The 27,420-nt window shown below is 34.5% G+C and overlaps 1 protein-coding gene across 5 annotated transcripts; it reads left to right on the top strand.

Annotated features, from left to right (window-relative positions):
- The first annotated feature begins 983 nt into the window (after nt 1-983).
- On the top strand, nt 984-19,985 carry LOC140629141 (eukaryotic translation initiation factor 1A, Y-chromosomal). 5 transcript variants are annotated; one of them, XM_072818643.1, is made up of 7 exons: nt 984-1,206; nt 2,974-3,057; nt 5,296-5,399; nt 6,769-6,819; nt 15,702-15,783; nt 17,089-17,180; nt 18,987-19,985. In XM_072818643.1, the coding sequence occupies exons 1-7, from the start codon at nt 1,191-1,193 to the stop codon at nt 18,990-18,992; spliced, it is 435 nt and encodes a 144-aa protein (XP_072674744.1). In that variant the 5' UTR covers nt 984-1,190; the 3' UTR covers nt 18,993-19,985. The 5 variants fall into 5 exon arrangements, with proteins under 5 accessions (XP_072674744.1, XP_072674743.1, XP_072674745.1 ...); XM_072818642.1 differs by having other exon boundaries at nt 991-1,206; nt 15,681-15,783; XM_072818644.1 differs by lacking the exon at nt 15,702-15,783 and having other exon boundaries at nt 991-1,206.
- Nucleotides 19,986-27,420: the final 7,435 nt, after the last annotated feature.

Raw genomic sequence — 27,420 nt, 5'->3', positions numbered from 1 at the left:
AGGAGATAGGTATTTCAGGCCCTATTTATTATAAGATTCAGTGTCTGAGTTTAAGTTTTTTTCTATTTAAGGACTCAAGTGTTGAGTGTCTGCTTTTGGCTTAGAGCCTGATACTGGTTCCTAGATAAGAGGCCCCCATCTGGCTCCTTGCATGCAGCCTGCTTCTCCCTCTATGTCTCCATTTGTCTGTGTGTGTGTCATGAATAAGTAAATTTAAAAATCTTAAAAAAAATAAATTTTCTTCCATTTTATCTGTTTCATCTTTCCTATTTGTGTAGGATTGGCAGGTTTTAGATATTCTGCTAAGTGTTGGTAAAGAATAAATAGATAAAGTGTCTATAGTTATAGGGTTTACAATGAGGCAAGGAAGACAAATTTCAAAAAAGTTCTTTAATGTACAGCCTAGGGATTTGGTCAATCGTACTGCATTAGATGGTTGAAGTTACTAAGAATTTAGATGTTAAATATATTGACCATGTATGACAATTTTGTGAAGTAATAGAAAGCGTTAGGTAATGTGGTTGTAATCATATTTCAGTACATAAATAACACATTTATACAACGTTACATTAAAAAGTACATAATGTTACAGCACAATTCTATCTGAATTTTAAAAATAAAAAGAGGGAAAGCAGTAATAATATTGCACAAAGGTATTTTGCCTTTGGGAAGCACTGCAAAGCAGCTGAATATGGGAACACGATGTCTTAAAATTACATAAGGGTAAGAGTTAATGTGTCAGTAACTTGTCAAACTGGAATATACCACAGTAAAAAAGCAGCGGACTTCTGGATTTTTAGTAGTGGGGCTTCCTTTTAACAATGTTTAGGTGGGATGCAGCCAACCGCGTGTTCAATCGTTGGCTTCACTCCTCTTTAAATTACTGCCCCTACCTTTGCAGGATTCTAACCTCTAGTTTTGAAGGCGTGTACAGTCACACCACGCATGCGCAATAGGAACGGAAGGGGCGGGACGTAGATTTCATCAGCTGTTGGAGGCGAGGAATAGCTACGTAATCAGCCCCAACGCCATTTGCTCTCTGCATAGTCACACTACCTGACCGACCTTGTGGACTTAACTGTCAGTCCTACCCAGGCTGCAGTTCCTCCTTTACATCCTTTGGTGGATTACCTGTTGTGTCGGCACCACTTGAAAGAAGTCGAAAGCAGCGGAATTCAGCCGTCATCACTATGCCAAAGAATAAAGGTAATATCCGCCTAGCTAAACTACGGTTTTCTTCGTCCCACTGCTTTCGGTACAGACTTAAGAGAAGGTCGCCATGACTATTATTCTTTTGAGTTGACCTAGATGCGGGGAAGAGCTTGGACGTTTAGTTCCCTCTTCCAGTTTTATCACATTGGGATAGAGCTGACGCCATTTTTGCAGGGCCTTAGTCGGAAGAATGTGGGCTGTTGCTCCGGATTCGCGCCAAAATGATGGCGGCCCTTCTCTGTATGGGACACTTCTTGATGTGGCAAGGGTTTCCCAAGTGTGACACTTTTGTCCTAACCGCGACTGCCTTTGAGTAGTTTTTAAATTTAAACAGTGTTTCCTGCTTTTGCGATTACCAGATGTAGTCTTTGAAGACAGTATTGCTGATGAACGTACTATTTCTTCCTTGAAAACTAGTGAAACCCTAATACTTATGTGACTTCATCTGTGCTGGTTTCCTTTCTTCCATCCCTTCACATTTTAAGTCTTTTCTTGAAAACTTTTTACACGTCATCGAAGTTTTTCAACTTCGTTTCCTGTAACATACACTGGAAATAAAGGTTTCTGTCTGCCCTTTCTGAGACAAACCATTCACAAATGATCAGATTTAATAACTGTACTATTACCACATTCCATCTATTGGAAAGGAGTGCTCTTGGGGATCCCCGGGTGGCTCACGGTTTAGCGCCTGAAATCCCGTGATCGAGTCCCACGTCGGGCTCCCTGCATGGAGCCGGCTTCTCCCTCTGCCTGTGTGTCTGCCTCTCTCATGACCCCCCCGCCCAAAAAAAAGAGTGCTTTTGTTTATATTCTGGCATGAAACTAAAAGATTACGAAGTACTTATACATAGCCTCAAAGAACGCTAATATTATATTCACATACGTTCAACATTAGTAAAACCAAAAGGTGAGAAATGTGTGTGTGTGTTTTTTTTTTTTAATGATAGTCGCACAGAGAGAGAGAGAGAGGCAGAGACACAGGCAGAGGGAGAAGCAGGCTCCATGCACCGGGAGCCCAACGTGGGATTCGATCCTGGGTCTCCAGGATCGCACCCTGGGCCAAAAGCAGGCGCTTAACCACTGCGCCACCCAGGGATCCCCTGGTTTTAGATTTTTAACATGGTGTGCTTATGGCAAGAAATGACATAATTCTCCTTTTCTTCCTGATGCAAATACAAATTAGTATGTTTCATAAGCAAGCTAAGAAAATACGTACATTTACCTCATACAATTTGTAGAATAATCCTCAATTGAACATAATTTAAAAATTTTAAAGTAATCAAAATAACGAACTAACCATACTCTAATAAAAAATGTTCTCTAAGTCTGTCACTATTCATATAAAAGGATAACTTATTGACTATGATTAAAATAGGTTATAGAACAGAATATGAAATCCTATCCATATTTGGAAAGCATAAGAGAATCTTAAAACTCATATCAGGTAATGAAATTTTTCCTCTATGTACTTTTATGTCAGGAAAATCCAAAAACTTATCAAAGAAGAATGACGGTTTATTTTAAAGTAAATGACTAGAATGGCAGCATTTAAAAATTAAAAGTGTAACCGTTATGTAACCAAATTATATACATTTTTAAAGATCTTTGAATTCTATTAGTGTTGTGTGCTATTTAAATAATACTTTCCTCTACGTGATTTTATGAAATTTATAAGCCTTATTTTAGCTTGCTTCATATTTTAATGTATAAAATATATAGATTATTACACTTAATTTCTTATTTACTTTTTGCATCAACTAGGTAAAGGAGGTAAAAACAGGCGTAGGGGTAAGAATGAGAATGAATCTGAAAAAAGAGAATTGGTGTTTAAAGAGGATGGACAAGGTAACATTTTTTTAACTTATTATCATCTTTTTTTAAATTAATGGGAGTTTCAGTCTTTAATGGGAAAGAGGTTCCTAGTCATAATCTATGAGAAGCTGTTCCTCATTTATAATCCTCTACCCCATTTCTCCAGAATTTGTCTATTATATAACCAATTCTGTACTAGTTCTGGAAAGAGGATTAATTGCTGTCGTTTCTGTATATAGGTTTCATTGTTTGGTGAGGAAGAGCAAGTAGTACCTCAGAATTCTATGGTTTAGATTACCAAATTAAGCCCAAAATGGTATCACTAAAAATTTCATACTTTTTCAGTAAACTATGCATATTTTTGAGGAACGTATCCTGACTTCCGTGTCCTCCATTTTCCAGCGTTGCTAGCACATAATCACAAAATATAACAAACTGAATTCTTGACTAATGCTATTGGATTAAGAAAGACCAAAGAGACAAAATGAGTTTAAAAAATGACTGGAAGTTGTATTTCTCCTTATCTAAAAACAACAACAAAAAACCTAAAAAAACACAACTCTTTAAAAAAATTGGATGTATGTGTTACAAACTCAGACCTATTCTTTACCTATATTTACTAGTTTTTAACATTTTCTTTTTATATTTTCCATATGTGTTTATGTTTTTTTTTTCCTAAAGTTTTTTACAGAAATCTAATTCCATAATACAGACTGCAACCCTAAATACCTCAGTTTTATTTCCTCTAAGAACAAGGGCTTTTTCTTTCATAATTATAGAATTCTTAAAAGAAATTTAACATTAACATTTATGCTGTTATAAAACAAACTTCCACTTCAAAATAAGTCATGAGGATGAAAAACACAAAAAGAATTATCAATAAAAAATAAACAAAATAAAAACTATAGCATTATGTAGACCTATGTAGTGCTGCCTACTCTGTTAGCCACTGACCATATGTGGCTATTTAAATGAAGTGAAATTCAAATTTTGAATTACTGTATTGTTCAGTTTGTATATATAATGATCCAATTAATAGAGAAAAGTTCTACTGGATGACTCTGATTTAGTATTATATTTTCATATTTCTTCAGTTATCAGTAATTTCCACTATCTTGTAACAAAAACTTGTAGCTATAGTATACATGTAAGCCACTAGAAAGTCAGCATTTTTATTGTATGTATAAAGCATATTTTCTAGTTAGTTACTTAAGCTTTGTCTTTCTCACTTCCATCAGAAGTTTGTTTTTAAGCCAGTTTCCTAATTTATTTCTTTTTTTCTTCTATCCTGCCTTATTTTTCCCATGCTAAAGACGTGCAGGCTCATTTTGTAATTCCCAGGCATGTAATCTAGCTTATCTGTCAGAATAGTTATAAATTAGTGCAGGCTGTGCTAGAGGTTAATTCTTAGTATAAACTTCAGTAGTGTTAAGATTTTGTAGTAATTGTTTCCTTCTTTTCACTCTCACTTCTGCCTTTGTTGTTTAAATCTGGAAGAGTAAGCAATGCTGCCTAATGCTCTTATTTTACCAGTATTTTCTAGTGGCAGTAGGATAAGGGGACTTCTTGAATAAGGTTGCTTTTAGAAAAATTTTAAACGGTCATTTTATCTTGGAACATTATTCTTTTAAAGAACTTTAGAATGAACACAAGTTATTCCAAAGTAAACAAAAGTATATTAATAATTAGCTCACTGTTTTTTACTACTGAAGTTTTTGAAGGAAACAAGACTGAATATTGGGCTCCTAGCCAAATATGACACATTGATAAGCCAGGATTATAGTTTACATTTTAGAATGAGCAAATGTACTATATCAATGTCTAAAAGTAGAGCACAAAATCACAAAGATAAAAGTGAAAAGATTTGCTCAAAATGGGCAGATAGTTAAAATCTTCATAATAACAGAGGTAGCCTTTCATGGAAATGGCGTTTGTGACTTTGGACAAATTCTTTTCTAGGCTTTTACTGATAAAGAATATAAGCACAGCTGGAAGACAGGCTGTAAAAATTGACAAATAAGTTCTCTCGTTTGCTTGGATATGATTAGAATATACCAGATATTTTAGAATGATAAATGTTAGACCTACTAGGATATATCTTGAAAGCAACCTCTCACAGTAGAATATTTAAGCTTTTTGTTTATGAAGCCTTATCCCTTTTTTTAAAAAAAATATAGTTTGATTATATTTAGCAGTGAAAGTGAGGTTAATTATATGCCAATTTCAGTTCAGTTTTAACCAGTATTCATGTTCTTTTTCCCCAACCCCTAGAGTATGCTCAGGTAATTAAAATGTTGGGAAATGGACGATTAGAAGCTCTGTGTTTTGATGGCGTAAAGAGATTATGTCATATCAGAGGAAAATTGAGAAAAAAGGTGGGTATGAATATTTGTTACACTTTATTTATTTATTTATATTTATTTATGATAGTCACAGAGAGAGAGAGAAGAGAGAGAGGCAGAGACATAGGCAGAGGGAGCCCGACATGGGATTCGATCCCGGGTCTCCAGGATCGTACCCTGGGCCAAAGGCAGGCACCAAACCACTGCGCCATCCAGGGATCCCAATTTGTTTCACTTTAATACAAAGTTTACTTTTAGGAGATCCCTGGGTGGCTCAGCAGTTTAGCACCTGCCTTTGGCTTGAGGTGTGATCCTGGAGTCCCAGGATCAAGTCCCACATCAGGTTCTCTGCATGGAGTCTGCTTCTCCCTTTGCCTGTGTCTCTGTCTCTCATGAATAAATAAATAAAATATTTTTTAAAAAATAAGTTTGCTTTTAAAGAAAATTGCACCGCTTTAGATATAAAGGGCCACATATCTAATTTCTGTGAGTTCCCTAAGATTTCTAAGAGTAGTTTTTTAGATGCCGTTATAATTAAGAAAAATAAGATTCTGGATGATAATTTGTATAAGAATTTATATTTACAAGGAATTTTCTATTTCATTGATACTATATTTCTGCCACAAATGTTCACTCTGATTATAATATTGTAGAAACAGAAAAATGCAATCTATAAAAACAAATGGACTCTTAAAAATGTTACATCAGGAAAGAAAAAAGAAGCTAAGAATTGTTTTAACATTAAAGAAACTAAAGAGACTGCTAATTGTAGTTCATGTTTCTTGGCTAGATTTTAGTTTGAGTAAAATAGAGAAATTTGAAATTCGATTATGTTAAGTAATAGTACTAGTACTATTTAATTCCTCATCACAGTTCAGGCATATTTATTAATCATGTTGGTGAAAGTGCATCTCTGATTTCATGATTTAAAAAAAATTTTTGTTGTTTTCCAAATAAATGCTGGGTTTAGAGCCTGTGTTTTTGGAGATTGGTAACAGAATGACTGTTAAATATAGATAGCTGATTTTCATATATTTTGAATCCTTGAATATCATTTGAGTGGATTGTGATTAAAAATTTCTAATGTCCATGACACAAATGATCCTTCTTTTGTGATTTTTAAACTGACTACTTGAAATAAAATTATTGATATTTTATTCTAAATTAGAAAATTTGAAACCAATTCAACTGCATTGTATACTTTTCCTGGTATAACTATATATAGCTAGAACAACTTTGTTTCTGTATGTATGTTTATGTAAATATACAGACATGAAGTACAATATATGTTGTTACTTTCCCTCATCTTAATAGAACCTTTTTTCCATACTGAATTTTTTTTGTGAGGAGGATTTTATTTGTTTTTAATTAAATACAGAATGCAATAAATTTTCTTTTATAGGTTTGGATAAATACCTCCGACATTATATTGGTTGGTCTTCGAGACTATCAGGTAACTAACACACTTAAAGGTGTATTGTGTCCTTGTATTTAATACATCATTAGTGTTTAGAAGATAAAATATAGATGGTTGATTAGCTCTAGGCAATTATGCCTTCTCATTATTATATTTTCAAAATATATAAAGGGCCAGTTGGGTTCAAGAATAATTCAGAATAATTCCCACAGACGTTAATGATACATGTATGCTATGAGTCTTGGTTGGTTTAACATTGTTCTTTATGTATAATTTTCCTTTTAAATATAACATGCAGTACACACTCTATGTTTGGATAAATATCAAAGATTACTCTGTTCTTATTCATTTAATATGCCAGTTATATTCTAGGCAATTATGCTAGATTCCAGGGATTATGGTTCCCAAATGCCTGTCTGAAAATTTTTTTTTAAGATTTTATTTATGTATTTGAGAGAGGGAGATAGCAAGAGAAAGCATGAGCAGAGGGTGAGGAGTGGAGGAGAGGGAGAAGCTCACTCCCCGCTAAGCAGGGACCCCAATGTGGGGCACCATCCTATGATCCTGAAATCATGCCATGAGCCGAAGGCAGACACTTAACCCACTGAGCCAGCAAGGCCACCCTCAGTCTGTGAAATACTGGCGTGGACTGACATCTTCACTGTTCTGTGGTGAAGTGAAATATGTGTTGTATGGTTTTTCTCATGAAGCTAAATTGTACATTTTCCTTTCCAAATACTACCTTTTCTGAAATGAGAGTGATAGTGTGTGTATATATATATGTGTGTGTGGTGTGTGTGTGTGTATGTGTGTATGTGTGTATGGTGGTTTTTATTAGGGTTCTTGTCAAAACAAAATTAATAATGTTCTTTTGGGGTCTCAACAGTGTTTTCTGTTTTTAAATTGGAAAGTTTTGAAATCTGAGTGTGAGAATTCCTGTTTTAGGGGAAGCAGCTGAGTAAGTTAAAATTTTATTTTCTTAAAAGGTTTATATTCTGGTTGTGGAAGGATAAAACATACACTCACCAATTATAGTGCAAACATGTGTATATATATATAGTGAAAAGAAAAAATACATATACGGTACGTGTATGGCATAAACTTGATATAAACACTTAGAAAATTATATTTACACACTCTAACCTCAAATTATATGCAGATGGACTGTGTAACCCTGAGCTTTCTATTGGAACTGATAACAATATATTTAATCAAATTGTAAGCAAAAGTATTGCTGTTTTTAGTGTTCTTTTGTAGAGTTTCCTAGATTCTTTCAGGTTCAGTTGTATATTTCAGTCTTGTGTTTCCCTGTTGATCTTTTGTATAATTCTTTTCATTATAGAAAGAGAGGTATTGAAGCCAATTCTACTTTTCATGTCTAGAATTTCCGTTAAAAATAATCTGTTGCTCTTGACATTTACTGAGAGATATTCATTTCTTAAATATTTTTAGACTGATTTCTTTGAACATATTTACAAAAGTAGAAGTAAAAGTCTTCGTTAAATTCAACTTCCAGACTTTCTCAGATCAGTTGTGTTAACTGCTTTTTTTCCCTATGTATGGGGCCATACTTTTGGGGATTTTGTGTTTGTGTATGTGGATCTCGGATTCTTTTGTTGGAAATTAGCAATTGTAAACTAGCAGTGTGCAAGACTGGAAATCAGATTTCCTATCTCAGTTCTTGCTGTTTGTTCATTTAATTACTTTTCTGAACTAATGCTATATCAGCCATATTTTTTTCTCGTGTTGTGGCTGTTGAATTGTTAGCTTAGTGGACAGTTCATGTTTGGAATGAGATTTACTTAAAACCAATAAGCCTCCTAGACTTTGTATAAAGACTCTATATTTGGGGGTATATATTCAGTCCTCAGGCAATTGACAACTCTGCGTTAGTTTCTGTATTCATGCTTGTACAGAATTTCAAGGTCAGTCAGAGCTGAGAGTTTGGGACCTCTCCAGGTCTTTCTTGAAGATATACACAGGCCTGGGCATGTACTTAATGTGGTGTCTCAGGAATATGTTGATTTCTCAACTCTTTCAGACATCTTCCAGAGCTTTTCTTTTAAAAATTAAAGTTTATTGGTCTCTTGGTTTTCTTTGTCTTACTCTTAAAACCTTTACACTGTTACAAAATCTGCCCCCCCCACCCCTCCAGGTAAAAGTCCAGATGGTCAAAATAATATTAGTGAGAAGCTCTTGATAATATAAAGTTTTACAGGTGGGATTTTCTGGGAACTGCTAAACATTTCTCTAAAAACAGTGTTTTTAGGGATCTCCAAAAAGGTTCAGCCTTTGAAGTGGCTGCTGGCATGCTGGTTTTCATGCTTACTGAGAACTTAGGTGAAGGGGATGGGAATGGAGCAAGGTAAAACACTAGTTTTTCACGTGTTTGCAATTAGCTCTCAGATTCATGTAGGCATTTGTAATTTGTATATTTTTGATAAAATGGATTTAGACAGTTTTTGCCAGTTGGTTTTAAGAAGGAGCAGATTTGATAAATTCTTAATCCACCATTTCTGCTAGTGTCATTGCTCTTTATATCTGTCTCTCTGCTCCTCTCCCTCCTCCTAAGCTTTATCTATAATATAATTGACATCTAACATTGTACAAGTCAAAGGTATATAGTGTGATGACTTGATACATTATAGATTGCAAAATGATTCCCACTGTAACATTAATACCTGTATTCTGTGATAGTTTTTTGTGATGAAAAAATTTAAGTAATATTTTCTAAAAATATTTAAATATATATTATTATATTTAGTCATTCTGTACATTAGATGCCAAGAACTGACTCATTTTGTAGTTGGAAGTTTTTGATCACTTGGTTGTGATTTCACAAAGCCCCAAAACCTTGGCAACTGCCACACTTCTGTTTCTTTTGTTTTGTTTTGTTTTGGATTCTACATTTAAGGAAGATCATACAATATTTCTCTGACATATTTCACTTAGCATAATGCCCTCAAGATTCATATGTGTTGTTAAAATGGCAAAGATTTCCTCCTTTCTCATGGCTGAATAACTTTTCCACTGGGCATTTACTTGTGTGTGACATCTATATGCATTCATCCATTTGATGGACACTTAGATTGCTTCTGTGTGTTGGTATGCATGGGGCACACATAACTCTTTGAGATCTGTTTATTTCCTTTGGGTATATAGGCCTAGAAGTAGGATTGCTAATGAAATGGAAATTCTATTTTAAAATTGTTTGAGGAGCCTTCATACTGTTTTCAATGGTATTTGTACCTGTACATTCCCACCTCAAGGATTTTCTTTTCTCTGTATTTTTGCCAGAGAAATTTTTTGTTATCTTTTGTCTTTATGGTAAAAGCCAGTCTAACAAGTAGGGAGATGACATTTCACTGTGGTTTTGATTTGCATCTTCATGATGTTGAATGCATTTTTATGTACTTGTTACCATTTCAATGTCTATTCATTTGTATTACAGTTTCAGGTCTTTTGTTTAATCTTTCCTTCAATCCATTTTAAGTTAATTTTTGTTAGTTGATTCAGAAGGGGCTCCATTTTCACATTTCTGCGTGTGAGTATCCAGTTTTCCCTGTGCCCCTTATCAAAGGGCCTCTTCTTCCCCAGTTGAGTGTTCTTGGTTCCTGTCAAATATTAGTTGACATCATATATGAAGATTTGTTTCTGGGCTTTCAATTCTGTTCTATTGCTTTCTGTGTCTTTTTTTAATGTTAATCATACTCTAATGATAACTATAGCTTTGTAGTGCAGTTTGAAATTAGGACATATGCCTCTAGCTTTGCTCTTAAGGTGGGTGTGGCTGTTGGTAATCTTGGTGATTTTATGTGAATTTTAGGGTTTTTCTCTTCTGTAAAAAAAAATGCCATTGGAATTTTAATAATTCTGTTGAATTCATAGACTGCTTTTGGTAGTATGAACAATATTAATAGCCTTATTCAGGAACATGAACTATCTCTTTCCATTTATTTATGTTTTCAATTTCTGTCATTAACACCTTATAGTTTTCAGTGTTTACTCTTATACGTCTTTGATAAAATTTGTTTTTTTTTTAATCTTTGTATTTAATATATTTTTAAATTTTATCTAAATTCTGGTTGTTTGGGACACATGGGTGGCTTAGCAGTTGAGAGTCTTCCTTCAGCTCAGAGCGTGATCCCTGAGTCTTGGAATGAAGTTCCACATTGGGCTCCCTGGATAGAGCCTGCTTTTTCCCTCTGCCTGTGTCTCTGCCTCTCTCTCTCTATGTCTCTCATAAATAAATAAATAAGTAAAATCTTTAAAATAAATAAATTCCAGTTGTTTAACATGCAGTGTACTGTTAGTTTCAATTGTATAATGTAGAGATCCAATACTTCCATATACAACCTTGTGCTCTTAACAAATGCTCTCTTTAATTCCCATCACCTACTTCAGTTCATCTCTTTGCCAGCCTCCCGTTGGTGTAATCATCAGTTTGTTCTCTAGACTTGAATCCATTTTTTTTTTTTTAAGATTTTATTTATTTATTCATTCATGAGAGACACAAGAGAAGCAGAGGCATAGGCAGAGGGAGAAGTAGGCTTTCTGCGGGGAGCCCACTGTGAGACTCCGTCCCAGGACTATGGGACCATGATCTGGGTCAAAGGTAGATGGTCAACCACTGAGCTACCCAGGTGCCCAAGACTCCATTTCTTTGTCTCTCTTTTGTTTCCCCTTGCTCATTCATTTCATTTCTTAAATTCCTCATATGAGTAAATTCATACGGTATTTGTCTTTCTCAGACTGACTTATTTCACTTAGCATTAATACCTTCTAGTTCCATCCATATTGTTGCAAATGGCAAGATTTCATTCTTTCTGATGGGTAATACTCCATTGGTATCTGTATACCACATCTTTATCCATTCATCAGTTGATGGACACTTGGATATTTTCCATAGTTTGGTTATTGTTGATAATGCTGCCGTAAACATCAGGGTGCATACCCCTTTGAATTAGCATTTTTTGGTAAATACTAGTAGCACAATTGCTAGGTCACAGAGTAGCTCTATTTTTCACTTTTTGAGGAACCTCCATACTGTTTTCCAGAGTGGCTGTGCCAGTTTGCATTCCTTACAAACTATAAGAGGAAAAAAAAAAAAAAAAACTGTAAGAGGGTTCCCCTTTATCCATATTCTCACCAACACCAATTGTTTCCTGTGTTTTTTAACTTTAGCTATTCTGACAGGTATGAGGTGGTATCTCATTGTGGTTTTGGTTTGTAAGTGATGATAAGTGATGCTGAATATCTTTTCATGTGTGTATCAGCCATCTGGGTGTCCTCTGTGGAGAAATATCTGTGCCCATTTATAAAGGTTTTTTATTAGGGAAAGAGAGGGACAAGCAGACTCCCTGCTGAATAGGGAGCCCCATACCAGGCTTAGCGCCATGACTCTGAGATGACCTGAGCTGAAGTCAGACACTTAACCGACTCAGCCACTCAGGTGCCCCAACTTCTGAGAATTTTTTTTTTAATGGATTATTTGGTTTTTGCATGTTGAGTTTTATAATTTTTAGGGTCTGTATATATTTTGAATACTAACCCTTTATCAAATATGTCTTTTAAAAATATCTTCTCCCATTTCAAAAGTTACATTTTAGTTGATTTTTTTTTAAGATTTTATTTATTTATTCATAGAGACAGAGAGAGAGGCAGAGGGAGAAGCAGGCTCCATGCAGGGAGCCCGATGTGGGACTCGATCCCAGGTCCCTAGGGTCACACCCCAGGCTGCAGGTGGTGTCAAACCGCTGTGCCACCAGGGCTGCCCCATTTTAGTTGATCTTTTGCTGTGTAAAGGGTTTTTATTTTAATACAGCCCTGATTAGTATATTTTTGCTTTTTGTTTTCCCTAAATCAGGAGACATAGCTAGTATGCAATAGCTGATTATCAAAGAGGTTCCTGCCTATGCTTTCTTCTAGGGTCTTTATGGTTTCAGGTCTTGTATTAGATCTTTAATCCATTTTGGGTTTTTTTTTTTAATTAATTTATTTATTAGAGACACACAGAGAGGCAGAGACACAGGCAGAGGGAGAAGCAGGCTCCATGCAGGAACCCTGATGTGGGACTCAATGCCTGGTCTCCAGGATCATGCTGCGGGCTGAAGGTGGCGCTAAACCGCTGAGCCACTGGGGCTGCCCTCCATTTTGAATATATTTTTTGTGTATGATCTGTGAAAGTGGCCCAGTTTCATTCTTTTGCAAGTTGCTGTCCAATTTTCCTAGCCATTTATGAAAGAGATTGTCTTTCTCCTGTTGGATATGCTTTCCTGTTTTGTGGAATATTAGTTGACCAGAAAGTTGAGGGTCCATTTCTGAGTTCTCTGTTCTCTTCCATTGACCCGTGTGTCTGTATAGTGCCAGATGTTCTGATCACAGCTTTGTAATAGAGCTTAATGTTTGGAATTGTGTTGCCCCCAGCCTTAGCTTTTGCTCTTTTAAGGTTCCCTTGCCTTTTTGGAGTCTTTTGTGGTTCTAAGCAAATTTTAAGATAATTTGTTGGGCAGCCCCGGTGGCGCAGCGGTTTGGCGCCGCCTGTAGCCCAGGGCGTGATCCTGGAGACCCGGGGTCGGGTCCCACGTCGGGCTCCTTGCGTGGAGCCTGCTTCTCCCTCTGCCTGTGTCTCTGCTCCTCTCTCTCTCTCTGTCTCTCATGAATGAATAAATAAAATCTTTAAAAAAAACAAACAAACATTTGTTCTAGCTTGGTGAAAAATGCTATTCATATTTTTATATGGATTACATCACACCTGTAGATGCCTTTTGGTAGAATAGAAATTTGACTGATATTCTTTTTTTTTTTTTTTTTTTTTGACCAATATTCTTGCAGTCTATGAGCACGGAATGTCTTTCCATTTCTTTGTGTCTTCACTTTCTTTGATCAGTGTTTTATAGTTTTCAGCATGCAAATCTTTTACCTCTTTGGTTAAGTTTATACTAAGATATTCTAAGATATCTTAAGAGTTTTGATACAGTTATAAATGAGATCAGTTCCTTGATTTTCTGTTGCTTTATATTTGATACATCAAAATGCAACAGACTTCGATATTGATTTTATATTCTTTGAATTCACTGAATTCATCTCAGTTCTAGCTATTTTTCTGGTGAAACCTTTTGGATTTTCTTCATATCATGCCACCAGCAAATAGTGAAAATTTGACTTCTTCTTTGCCAGTTTGGTTGCCTTTTTTTTCTTTTTGTTGTGTGAGTGCTGAGGCCAGGACTTCTAGTACTATATTAAACAGTAATGCTGACAGTGCATATTCTTCACTTGTTCCTGACCGTAGATGAAAATATTTTTTTCCCCATTGAGAAATATATTAGCTGCGGGTCTTTCTTGTATGGCCTTACGATATTATTGTATGTTCTCTAAACCTCCTTTGTTGAGAGTTTTTAATCACGTATGAATGTTTTACTTTGACAAATGCTTTTTCTGAAATGATCATATGGCTCTTATCCTTTCCTTTATTAATGTGTATTACATTGATTAACTTGCAGATATTGAACCACCTTGCAGCAACCTTAGTTAAATGTGTTCTTATGGATTACTTAGCTGGCTCAGTTGGTAGAGCCTGCAACTATTGATCTCAGCATTGTGAGTTTTTTGATTTTGTGCTATTGTAAATGGGATTGTTTTCATGTATAGTTTTTCAGGTAGTTTATTGCTAGCCTGTAGGGACACACTAATTTTTTGTATTTTTATGTATACTGATACCACTGAATTCATTTTTCTGTATCAATTTTTATAGACTGAATCTGATTGTATACTGATATCTTTTTTTTTATATTCTCTAATAAAAACTTGTGACCCCTTGTGAGTGTATCATTTTCATATCCAGTATCTTTTTTTTTTTTTTTCATATCCAGTATCTTATTTCAGCTTCATATAAATCACAAAAGTGGTGAAAGAATAGTTACTATATTTCTTTTATGGACAGTGAATGGATTCAAAGGATTAATATTTGAATGATAAAATAATGGCCAAGGTGTTGGGTGACTAGCTATTCTGTTCTTAAGCTTTGTGACTAATTTTGTAATGGTGCTATTCTGAGTTGTCCAGATATCACAGAAATATAATGTGCTCCATGTGCAAGCATGTTAGAAATGCAGAATATTAGTCCAGCCTCCTTTTTTTTTTTTTTTTTTTTTTCCAGTCCAGCCTCTTATGTACTGATTCCAAATGGAATTTTAACAAAATCTTTGTATGTTGTATGTGCCCTTGCAGTTTGTGAAGTTTTAATTTCTGGCACAGTACAGTCACAGCACTGTGATCACTTCAGTTGCCTTTTTCAGGTCTTTTTTGGGTTAATTGTAAGTCTTCAAACTTTTCCTCCCCTCCTAAATGAATCAGATTTCTTAAAAATGGTAAAGTATGAACATTGAAAAATGCACTGCAGTTCTCAGAGATCTTTGCATAAGAAACAACCAGAAAGGCTATTTAAATAATAATTTTGGACATCACCTCAGGTCTGTCAATCTTCAGGAGTCAAAAATACCTTCTTAGAGCTCTGTAAGTGATTCTGATAAGTAAACTATCCTAAGAACTACTGAATATAGAAAAATACATTAATTTTCTTAGGTCATTATAATTCTTTTGGCTTTGAGTTGCATGCAGTGTTTAACCTAAATCACATTACACCTTTTTTTTTTTTTACACCTTTTTTTTTTTCTTAGCTTTTTTCTTTTATCCCTCTTGTTTATGTGAATAGTAATTTTTCTAGGCTAATTATTTAGTCATACATGTAAACTTCTTGTTTGAGCCCAAGGATTCTTTTTCTTTAAGAAAGTAGAGAGTAGGTGAATTTGTAACAAAATAGTAAGTGAGCTTTTTCTCAGTGTGTTAATTTCAAAGTAATTTCTGAGACAACTGATATTTTGGCATATTGGTTTCAGAGTTATTTGTTTATTTCTAAGGATAACAAAGCTGATGTAATTTTAAAGTACAATGCCGATGAAGCTAGAAGTCTGAAGGCATATGGCGAGCTTCCAGAACATGGTAATGTCAAAGTGATGTTTTCTGGTCATATGATATTATTTGTTGGTGTTTAGATGAAGCCGTTTTGGTAGAATTTTCTCTCATTTATGTATTGTTTATGTATGTACTTATAAAATCAATTTTTAGCATACTTAAATATCAAATATTTTATAATACTTTATAGTAATAATACTTTAATGACAAAAATTGAATACTGTTTCTAATAAATGTTCTGGTAGGAAGTTTAACGCCTTATAAGTCCTTCTGTGTCATATCTGTTAAAGAATACATCATTTTTTTTTTTTTTTTTTTTTTTTTATTTATGATAGTCACAGAGAGAAAGAGAGAGAGGCAGAGACACAGGCAGAGGGAGAAGCAGGCTCCATGCACCGGGAGCCCGACGTGAGATTCGATCCCGGGTCTCCAGGATCGCGCCCTGGGCCAAAGGCAGGCGCTAAACCGCTGCGCCACCCAGGGATCCCTAAAGAATACATCATTAACAGTGTTCTTAATGATTTTCAGAAATTGTTAGTTTTCAGCTAAGCAAAGGAAAATAATTTTGATAGTGGTATTGATTTTTTTTTTTTTGGTATAGAAAACAATGGTCCATTTCTTTTAGCATAAAAGTTTCCTGTAGAGTTGTGTGTATTTTAATAATCTTTCTAATGGTAAGAATAGTGTTCTCATTGTAGTAAACCCGAAGATACTAAAATAAGTCCTTCATAACACCAAAAAAGAAATTACTATTTACTAATAAGCTCACACTGTTCACTGGCAGCTTTTTTTTTTTTTTTTTAAGATTTTATTTATTTATTCATGAGAGACCCAGAGAGGGGCAGAGACACAGGCAGAGGGAGAAGCAGGCTCCCTGCAGGAAGCCCAGTGTGGTACTCAATCCTGGAATGGGACTCAATCCTGGAACTCCGGTATCACACCCTGAGCCAAAGGCTCAACCACTAAGCCACCCAGGTGTCCCTCTGGCAGTCAGTAACATTTTTCTTGAAATGAAACATTGAATTGAAATGTCACTTCTGGGGGATCCCTGGGTGGCTCAGCGGTTTAGTGCCTGCCTTTGGCAGGGCGTAACCTTGGGATCCTGGGATCAGGGCCCGCATTGGGCTCCCTGCATGGGGTCTGCTTCTCCCTCTGCCGGTGTCTTCTGCCTCTCTCTCTCTCTGTCTCTCATGAATACATAAACAAAAATCTTAAAAAAATAAAAAAGTCACTTCTAAGAGTCTTTTGGTATTTTACATCAGATTTGTTTCATTTTGTAGTCAATTTATCTAATGATACCTTGAATTATATATATATTTATTATGTCTTCAGCTAAAATTAATGAAACAGATACATTTGGTCCTGGAGATGATGATGAAATCCAGTTTGATGATATTGGAGATGATGATGAAGATATTGATGATGTAAGTAGTGGATGTAGTAACCTTGTAATTTTTGTTTTGTTTATGAATTATCTACAAAGAAACAAGATTTTTCCCCAGCTTCCTTTACTCTAGGAATATTGAACACTTTAGTATATTAAGACCACTACATGGATTTGAATATTCAGAAACCAGCTATTCAAACGCTTTATGCTTTACAATCCTTTGAAACATTTCTTTTTTGAAAAAAGTGATCTTATTAGCTCTAACAGTGGATACTCCGTAATGAAATCTTGAGAGTGTCTATAGAGACAGCTGTTGAGAAATGCAGCAGTTTTGAAAATGAACCTTCTCCATAATGAAATATAATTGGTTAAAAGAAGAATCTTGTTTGAACCAGCTTGCACAAGGATTGAAATTGCAGTATACTTCAAAATGGAGGTCTGTTGTCAAGTTACATATTGGGGTTATATGGTTTTTATCAGATAACAATTTATTTTGTGGGACATGGTTATTTTCTTACAAAATAGTAAGTAACAAAAATAATAAATGTCTAAATGTTATATACTGTATTTAAATAAAATTCATCCTGATTTTCTTGGAATGTATTTAAGAAATAGTTTGGAATGAGGAGCGCTCTCTTTGGCAGCACATATACTAAAATTGGAATGACATTATGTCTTACATTTCTATTAGGCTTAGACTTCTTTAAATCTGTATTAAGGTTCAGGAACCACAAATAAGTATTTAATTTCAAAATTAAATTTAAAAATATGTAGAGTATTTGTTTCTGACAAATACTGTGCAACTCAGCAAAGTTGTTCAAAAAATAAAAAGCCATTCTGTGTTGAGCACCACAAAAAATGCTCATGATCATGCCACATTGGTAGTCACTGATCTAGAACTGGGATCTCCAAATCCTTTTAATCACCAACAAACATCTAAATTGAGAACATATAAATAAATTAATTAATTAATTAACATTTTCAGATATTTAGAGAAGTTGAAAGTTTTTAAAGTCATGTCAGCACCTAAATATGTACCAACAAGATTAGACAATGTTTTTCTATACTTGCTCTATCACATCAGTCTTTTTATTCATTTATAGATCCATATTATTTTTAATATATTTCCAAATTATTTAGATTATTCCATGAGTTAAGGAAAATTGTATACATATCTCCAATGTGGATTTTTACCAGATTTTTTTTACCATGCATTCATACGCATTTTTAAACATGAATACTACTCTGTAAAAGTTGTGTACAATTTTAAAGCATACCCATAAGTAGAAAACGAAAATAGATGAAAAAGTATTGTTTTAATATTCTCTTTAGAGACCCTGAGAGGATTCTTATGACCAAATTAATTTTTTGACAGTAGAATGGAGTTTTCTATGCTGAAACTTGACATAACAGTTGTGATGTGCATTAAGGATATTTGAATACTTTGACAGCTGAGTTGGGATTGAAGGCTAGATTGAAGCTGAACTGTAGGGTGTATGTGAATATGAAGAGGAAATTTTGATTTAATACCGTAACTCCCATTTTAAGGTAATTCATACTTGGAAATATAAGATTTGTAATCAGTAGCATGAAAAGAAATCAATTATAAATTATTTAAGAAAAGCTTGTGTAACATGAAACATATTCAGTTCATAAAGACTTACTGGCAACAGACAGGAATTGAGAAATACAGTATACGGAAAATCTCATTTAAAAGAATATATTTTCCAGATAGTGTAAAAAAATATATTTTCCAGATTGTATAAAGGGGGTACTTTGTAGTAGATTACTGTATTTATAAGAATTATTTTTCCCATGGATTTTATGTTCTTTTCTCTTACAGATCTAAGTTAAACTCAGAGTTTCTAAGGATTATTCTACAATTTTGATTTTGGCCAACACCTGTTAAAGAAGACTGAAACTTCATTTAGTTTGAATTTAATTTGTTAAGTTATGCTCATTTATTTTCATTGTTTTAAAGTATTTCTCTAAAAACTGATGAGGTTGAATTACTTTAAGTGAAATTTTAGCACTATTCTTTTGATGTAATTGAATTTAGGAGTAAGACTATAAAATCTGCTGTTAAAATATAGAGACAAAGAAGTCATTCCTACTGTGACTACCTTATTCTACTTAATAGGTGTTTTGAATAATTTGCGTCACTATTATAATAGATTTTGATAAAACCTTGTTCCAGCTAGTCTGTTTACAGTCTTTTCTGTACATTTGTTACCTAGATGTTTTCTAAGATTTTAATATAATTTAAGAAAGGTAGAAGTCTACATTTAAAGAAATAGGGCTATTTTCATATTCATATAGCCATATGTATTTTTATACTAAGCTTAATAACTTAAAGATTCTTTTAATCATTTTATGTGGCCACTGTCATTTTAAAAAAAGGCATTTCCAAAATGCAGTTTTTACTACTTGGGTTTGGAAAGCAGTTTTCAATTTATGAGGTTAGTGGTTGCAAAAACTCAGTGCTTGGGAACCCAGTTATTTTTACATTGGCATTATTGACATATCAGTTAATACCATTTTTATTTAATGTGAAAAGAAAATTTCTCAAGACAGCTTTTGCTGATAAATACAATATTTTTTATTATATAGAACAGGTTATGTTAAATACATCATTTATTGTCAAAAGTCATATGCATTGTAACCCATATTTATGGGTCTAATGAACAATTAAATTACGATGTATAAATGAAAAACGAATTTTATAGTAAGTTCTATAAACTAAACCTTTCTTAAACTCTCCCTTGCTGGATTTTGTAAAAGGGGAAGAAAGGAACCACCACTGAGAAATAATAAAATATATTGTTGCATACATTTGTCCTTACTTTGTGTTAGTGATGTATTTTTTGTATGTACCAACTTTTGTGTATATTTTACTAGGAATTTAGATTATAACCTTTCGGGGAACCCTGGGTGGTGCAGCAGTTTGGCGCCTGCCTTTGGCCCAGGGCGCGATCCTGGAGACCCGGGATCGAGTCCCACATCGGGCTCCCGGTGCATGGGGCCTGCTTCTCCCTCTGTCTATGTCTCTGCCTCTCTCTCTCTCTTTCTCTGTGACTATCATAAATAAATAAAAAAAAATTAAAAAGAATTAGATTATAACGTTTCTGTTTGATTTTATTTCAAAGTTATCAATTGTTAAGGTAAAATTAAGGGTGAGGCTATATAAATACTATCTGTAGTTGTCTTACTCAACTTCAATGGAAAAGATTTATCATATACTTTGTAAAGCGTAGCTCTTTTACTGAGGATTTTTCAGCAGTGAGAATATAAAGGAAAAACACTTTGATCTGGTTTCCAAATTATAAATTTAATAATACAGAAAATAAACTTACACAGTTTGATCTCACTTTGCCATAAACTTAAGTGTGACATCTTGAGCCAATTCCAATGACAGAATACATACATAATTTAAAAATTATGAGCACAAATATAGTTAATGGTACTTATTCTGTGAGGTTTTTGAACAGTTAGGTAGAATGTATCTGAGACTGAGGACTAGTTTTTAATACTTTTAAGAAACATGCTTTGAAGAATTGACTAAGGGACCAGCCTCATGGGTAATCAAAACTTGCTGAAGTTTGTAACTTTTTCTACATAAAAGTATATTGAATCTACATATTCCACATTTTGCCAAGAATTTCAGAACCTCCATATGTGATGCAGTTCGTGTTAAGTAGAGAGGCACTCAGAACATCATTTTTTCCTACCTACTTCATCTAACAAAGTTTATCTAAAGATTTTCTTTAAGTACAATTACAGTGCCAATTTATGTTTGCTAATTGTTATGGTCCATTTGTGCCCTCCGTAAAATTCATGTTAAAACCCTAATCTCTAACGATGATGGTGGTATTAGGAAGAGTGGCCTTGTAGGAGGTCTTGGGTCAGCACTATAAAAGAGACTTTAGAACTTTAGGGGGCACATCAGCAGAACCCAAATCATACTGTGGCATGTTCATCCTGGACTTTCAGTGTTTACAGCTGTGAGAAATTTTTGTTGTTTATAAGCCACCTAGTCAATAGTATTTTGTTTTAACTTGAGTAGGCTAAAATACATACTTTATTCCTTTGTAGTTAGGAACAACCTAATATAGTGTTTTCATCTTGGAGGATACAAAATAATGATTAAATCGTTAGTTGAATTAAAGTTGTAGCTGAGTTACAGCATTGCATGGAAGAGTAATTTTGATAAATTTCATGTAGAAGTTTTGTAGATATGGTTATATTTTATATTTTATTTATTTTATAAGATTTTATTTATTCATGAGAGACACAAGCAGAGGGAGTAGCAGGCTCCTTCCAGGGAGCTGATGCAGGACTTGATCCCAGATCCTGGGATCACAACCTGAGCCAAAGGCAGGCGCCCAAATGCTGAGTCATCCAGGTTTCCCGTGGCTGATTGTTAATAAACTCTCCTTAATACACGTTCGATGTCTAAGAATTAGCTTTGGAGTGTCCATCCCTGCATAACATGTCTGAGGCCCTTGCTTGTGGTTTATAATCCTTTTAATACACTACTGAATTTGGTGTGCTAGAATGTCATTGAGGATTTTGTCATCAACATTCATGAGAAATCATGTTCTAAAGTTTTTTTTCTTTCCCTTTGGCTTTAGGGGATAATATGCTTTTATAGAATGGGTTAGGAATCATTTCCTATTCATTTTGAATGGAAAGTTTGAGAAGAATTGGTGTACATCTTTAAATGTTTATTAATTCAGGGCTTTTTTGGGAGGTTTTTGATCATTGAATCAACTCCCTAATTATAGGTCTGTTTAGGTTTTCTATATTTTGTGATTCATTCTTGATAGGTTTTATGTTTCTATAAACCTACTTTCATCTAGGTTATCCAGGTTGTAAACATCCAACTATTCATAAGAATATCAATAATTTTAATTTTTGTAGAATACATAGCAGTATTCCTCATTTTAATTTCTGGTTTTAGGAATTTGAGTCTTCCCTCCTTTTAGTCCATATAGCTAAAGATAATTCAGTTTTATTGGTCTTCGGAAAAACCAACTCTTTGTTTCAGTGATTTTCTCTATTTTTTTCCCTCTATTTCTTTTATTTTTGCTCCAATTTTTATTCTTTGTAGCTTTAGGGTTTTTCCTGGTTAATTAAATTATGAAATTAAGATGTTGATTTGAGACCTTTCTTCTTATTTATTTTTTTTTTTTTTATGTAAGGCCTATAACTAAATTTCCTCCCTTTCACTGCTTTTGCTATGGCCTCTCTGTTGTTTTCATTTTCTTTCATTGTTAAGTATTTTCTAGTTTTCTTGTGATTTCCTTCTTTGATTCACTGGTTGATTAAAACCATGTTCTTTAATTTCCACATTTTGATATGCAGGACTTTATAATATATAATCACATTTCATAGTCTATATTCCTTTTTTGCATTTAGGTTCTTATAATAGGAGATCTATTGGTCGGCTGAGATTTGGTTGGATTTTCAGGAGTCCAAATAGGTTTTATCTTCTCTTTTGATTGAACTACTAGATAAAGTTGTTTAGTAAATGTAAATACTTCTAAATTTTTTTTTTTTTTTTTTTAATTTATGATAGTCACAGAGAGAGAGAGAGGCAGAGACACAGGCAGAGGGAGAAGCAGGCTCCATGCACCGGGAGCCCGATGTGGGACTCGATCCCGGGTCTCCAGGATCGCGCCCTGGGCCAAAGGCAGGCGCTAAACCACTGCGCCACCCATGGATCCCCAGTAAATACTTCTAAAGTAAGAAGCTGACACTCCTTCCCTCTGATACAGCCACTTACTAGTCATTTTATTTCTCTGCAAATAATGCACATATTATATTTTTTCATGGTTAGCAATTACTGAACAGTTATTTTTTTTTAAGATTGATTGATTGGTGATAGAGAGTGGCAGAGACACAGAGGAGGGAGAAGCAGGCTCCATGCCGGGAGCCTGACACGGGACTCGATCCTGGGACTCCAGGACCGCACCCTGGGACAAAGACAGGTGCCAAACCGCTGAGCCACCCAGGGATCCCCTAACTGGACAGTTGTAACTACAAAAGCATGTCTGCACATTACACCAAACACCTGGACGTTTCTATGATGATGTGCATATAAAAGTGAGCAGGTAGGACATCACTGAAGGGTGCTGAACTAAATAAGTAGGCTAAGCATGCCCCATTCCTTGGTGTCACAATTGCATGAAGGAAACCTAGCAAGTACAAAATTTTATAGCAATAAATGTATACATTAAGTAATTACAGATGTCTCAAGTTAGCATCCTAATTATACTTAAAGGACCCAGAAAAAGTTAAATTAAATCCAAAGTCATCAGAGAGAATGATATAATAAACATCAGAGTGAAAAGAAAATAGATAACAAAAACAATAGACCAGATCAACAAGAAGAAGGTATATTTCTAAAGTCCAGATGGCGAAGCCCCTTTCACGAAGCCCCTTTCACGAAGCCCCTTTCACGAAGATGGCGCCGAAGGCGAAGAAGGAAGCCCCTGCCCCTCCCAAAGCCGAAGCCAAAGCAAAGGCTTTGAAAGCTAAGAAAGCGGTGCTGAAAGGCATGCACAGTCACAAAAAAAAAAAGATCCGCACGTCACCTACATTCTGATGACCCAAGACCCTGCGTCTCCGAAGGCAGCCCGAATATCCTCGAAAGAGCGCCCCCAGGAGAAACAAGCTTGATCACTATGCCATCATCAAGTTCCCCTTAACTACGGAGTCAGCCATGAAGAAAATAGAAAACAACAACACACTTGTGTTCATTGTGGATGTCAAGGCCAATAAGCACCAGATCAAACAGGCTGTGAAGAAGCTCTAGGACATTGATGTGGCCAAGGTCAACACCTTGATCAGGCCTGATGGAGAGAAGAAAGCATATGTTCGACTGGCCCATGACTATGATGCTTTGATGTTGCCAACAAAATTGGGATCATCTAAACTGAGTCCAGCCGGCTATAAATCTAAATATAATTTTTTTCACCATAAAAAAAATAAAGTCATTCTATGAAGACAGCAATACCCTGATAGCAAAGATAGATAAGGACACTACAGAAAATAATTATAGACCAATATCCATGATGAATGTGAATGCAAAAACTTTTAAAAATATTAGTTAACTGATTTCAAGAACACTTTCTTAAAAACATACTAGCACAGATTTATTATTTTTTAAAGATTTTATTTCTTTGGAAAAGGGAGATGTAGGCTCCCATGAGGGAGCCTGCCCTGGGGCTTCATTCCAGCACCCTGGGATCATTACCTGATGAAAGGCAGAAAATTAACCAACTGAGTCACCCAGGTGTACCCCTTAAGAACACTTTTTAAAAGAATTATCACCATGACCAAATGAAGTGAGATTTATCCATAGGATGCAAGAATAGTTTAACATAGCACATTGTATTACAATTACATCACATTAATAGAATTGAAGACAAGATGACCATCACATGATTGCCACAATAGATGCAGAAAAACACTTTTGCAAAACGCAATATCCTTTTTTGATAAAAATACCTCCATAATTTGAGAATAAGATAAACATCCCAACACAAAGGCTATATACAACAAACGGAGTGAAGGTACTCAGTAGATATGAAGGAAAAGTGAAAGGGTTTTATTTAAAATTGGGAACAATATAAGGATGCCTACTCATAACTTATTTACTTATCTAGAGGTCCTAGATACAGCAGTTAGGCACAACAAAATACAAGAAAAAATTGTTTTTGTTTTTGCAGATAATATGCTTTGAATTTAGAAATCCCCAACACTCAACTGAAAACTATCGGAACTAATAATTTCAGTTAAGTTATGACAGACAAATTCAGTTCTTATGCATGGTAATAAAATATCAGAAAAAGAAAATGATCCCATTAAAAAAAAAAAAAGATTTTATTTATTTATTCATGAGAGAGAGAGGCAGAGACACAGGCAGAGGGAGAAACAGGCTCCATGCAGGGAGCCCGACATGGGACTCAATCCCAGGTCTCCGGGATCACACCCTAGGCTGAAGGTGGCGCTAAACCCCTGAGCCACCTGGGCTGCCCAATGATCCCATTCTTAACAGCATCAAAAGCAATAAAATACCTGAGAATAAAGTTAACTTAGGAAATGAAAGATCTATACTAAGAGAAAGCTAGAAGACTTTTTTGAAAAAAATTGAAGACAAAAATGGAAAGACACTGTATGTTCATGGAACAAAAGAATTGTTAAATGGCCATACAGAACAAAGGCAGTTTAAATTCAACACAACCCCTAATAAAATCACAATGGAATTATTAAAAGAAATACAAAAACAAAAAAAAAATCCCAAAATTTGTATAGAACATTAAAGACACCGTATAGTTCAAACAATTTTGAGAAAGAACAAAGACAAAGGTATCACTTCCTGATTTCAAACTATATGACAAATTATGATAGTAAAAATGATGATGGACTGGCATAAAAATAGACACATACTAATAGAACAGAAACCATGTGCCTAAAATTAAGCCCCCAAATACCTGGCCAACTAATATTTGATAAGGAAGTCAAGAACACCTATTGGAGAGAGGATAGTTTTTTCAGTAAATGGTATTGAGAAAATGGAATAATCTGACATGCAGAAGGATAAAATTGGAACCCTATTTTACCTTTCACAAAAACTGACAAATGAAATAAAAGCTTCAACAAAAATTCTGATACTATAAAACCTCTTACAGATAAACATAGAAAAGTTCCTCAACATTGGTATTAGCATCAGATTTTTGGATATGGCACCCAAAGTATAAGCAAAAAAGCTAAAATCAACAAATGGGACTAAAGCTTAAAAGCTCTTGCACAGTGAAAGAAACAACAAAAGGCAACCTATGGAATGGGAGAAATTTTTGCAAACCTTATATTGGATAAAGATTGTATTTCCAAAGTACATAAAGAACTCCTATAACACCCACGCACAAAAACCAAACAATTCTACTTAAAAGTAGGCAGGAAAACTATTTTCCTGTATCCCCCACCCCCAAAAGTCATCCAAAGACACATGAAAAGATTTTCATTATTAAGCATCAGGGAAATGCAAATCAAAACCATAATAAGATGTTGTTTCACACCTGGAAGAATGGTTATCAAGAAGACAAAGGAGAAGTATTGGTGAAGATTGGGGAAAAGGGAAACCCACACTTAGTGTATGGAATGGAATATTATTTAGTCACGAGAAAAGATGTTCTGTCCTTTCAAATAATGTGGATGGCCTTGAGTACATCATGTTGAGTGAGGTAAGTCAGATAAAGATAAATACTGCATTATGTCACTTATATGTGGAATTACAAGCCAAACTCACAAAAACAGGGTAAAATTGTGGATGAGAGAGGGAGTAGAGAACAGATATTGAAGATTACAAAATGCAAAGAGTAGTAAGTAAAGTCCTAGAGATCTAATGCACAATAAAGTGAATATAGACACAATATTATATCATAAATATCAAACTTCTTAGAGTAGAACTTATTTATTAAAACCATTAAAAAGAAGTGATAATCATGTAATGTGATAGAGGAGTTAATTATTGGCACAAAGGCAATCATAATATATAAATATCAAATTAACATGTACACCTTATAACACCATGTTATATGTCAAACTTTTAACAATAAAGCATGAATATAATATTTATGGGGAAGATCCAGAATGTAATATAAGATTTAAGGAACCAGCCATATGAACTAACTAGACATAACTGACATCAATAGCAGAATATTCATTCTTTTAAAGTGTACATCAAACATTTCCCAAGCTAACAATACGGTAGGTCATAAAACAAACCTCAACAAATTTATAGGCTATAATAAGTAATGTCTAAGTGAAATGAAATAAAATTGGAATTCATTAATAATAACAAAGGGGGAGATTCACAAATCTTAGAATTAAATGACACAATACAAGAGGTAAGGAAAAAATTAAAATTAAATGGAAATTTAAAAACACTGAGATGAAAACATATAAATACACCAGATCTAATGGAATGTAGATTATCCAATGCATTAGAGAACAACTATCTTCAAATTCTGACTTTATTTTTTTTCAAGATTTTATTTATTTGACAGAAAGCTCAAGTAGGAGGGGCAGCAGTCAGAGGGAGAGGGAGAAGCAGACTCCCCATAGGAGCCTGATGCAAAACTCTGTCCCAGGATCCTGGGATCATGATCTGAGCCAACAATGGCAAATGCTAGTCACCTAGGTGTTCTCAAATTTTGACTTTAAGAAAGAAGAAAGATCTCATATCAATACCATAACTTTCCATCTTTAGA

This window comes from Canis lupus, chromosome Y, assembly GCF_048164855.1.
Source record: "Canis lupus baileyi chromosome Y, mCanLup2.hap1, whole genome shotgun sequence".
In the NCBI taxonomy this organism is placed as follows: domain Eukaryota; kingdom Metazoa; phylum Chordata; class Mammalia; order Carnivora; family Canidae; genus Canis; species Canis lupus.
Note: the sequence above shows the minus strand (reverse complement) of the source record. Positions and strands in the feature narration are given on the sequence as shown.

What these genes read in the sequence shown, in the direction of transcription:
- LOC140629141 (XM_072818642.1), top strand. An exon ending in GTTTAAAGAGGATGGACAAG is followed by an intron (nt 3,058 to 5,295) that starts GTAACATTTTTT and finishes CCCAACCCCTAG; the next exon opens with AGTATGCTCAGGTAATTAAA. An exon ending in GAGGAAAATTGAGAAAAAAG is followed by an intron (nt 5,400 to 6,768) that starts GTGGGTATGAAT and finishes TTTCTTTTATAG; the next exon opens with GTTTGGATAAATACCTCCGA.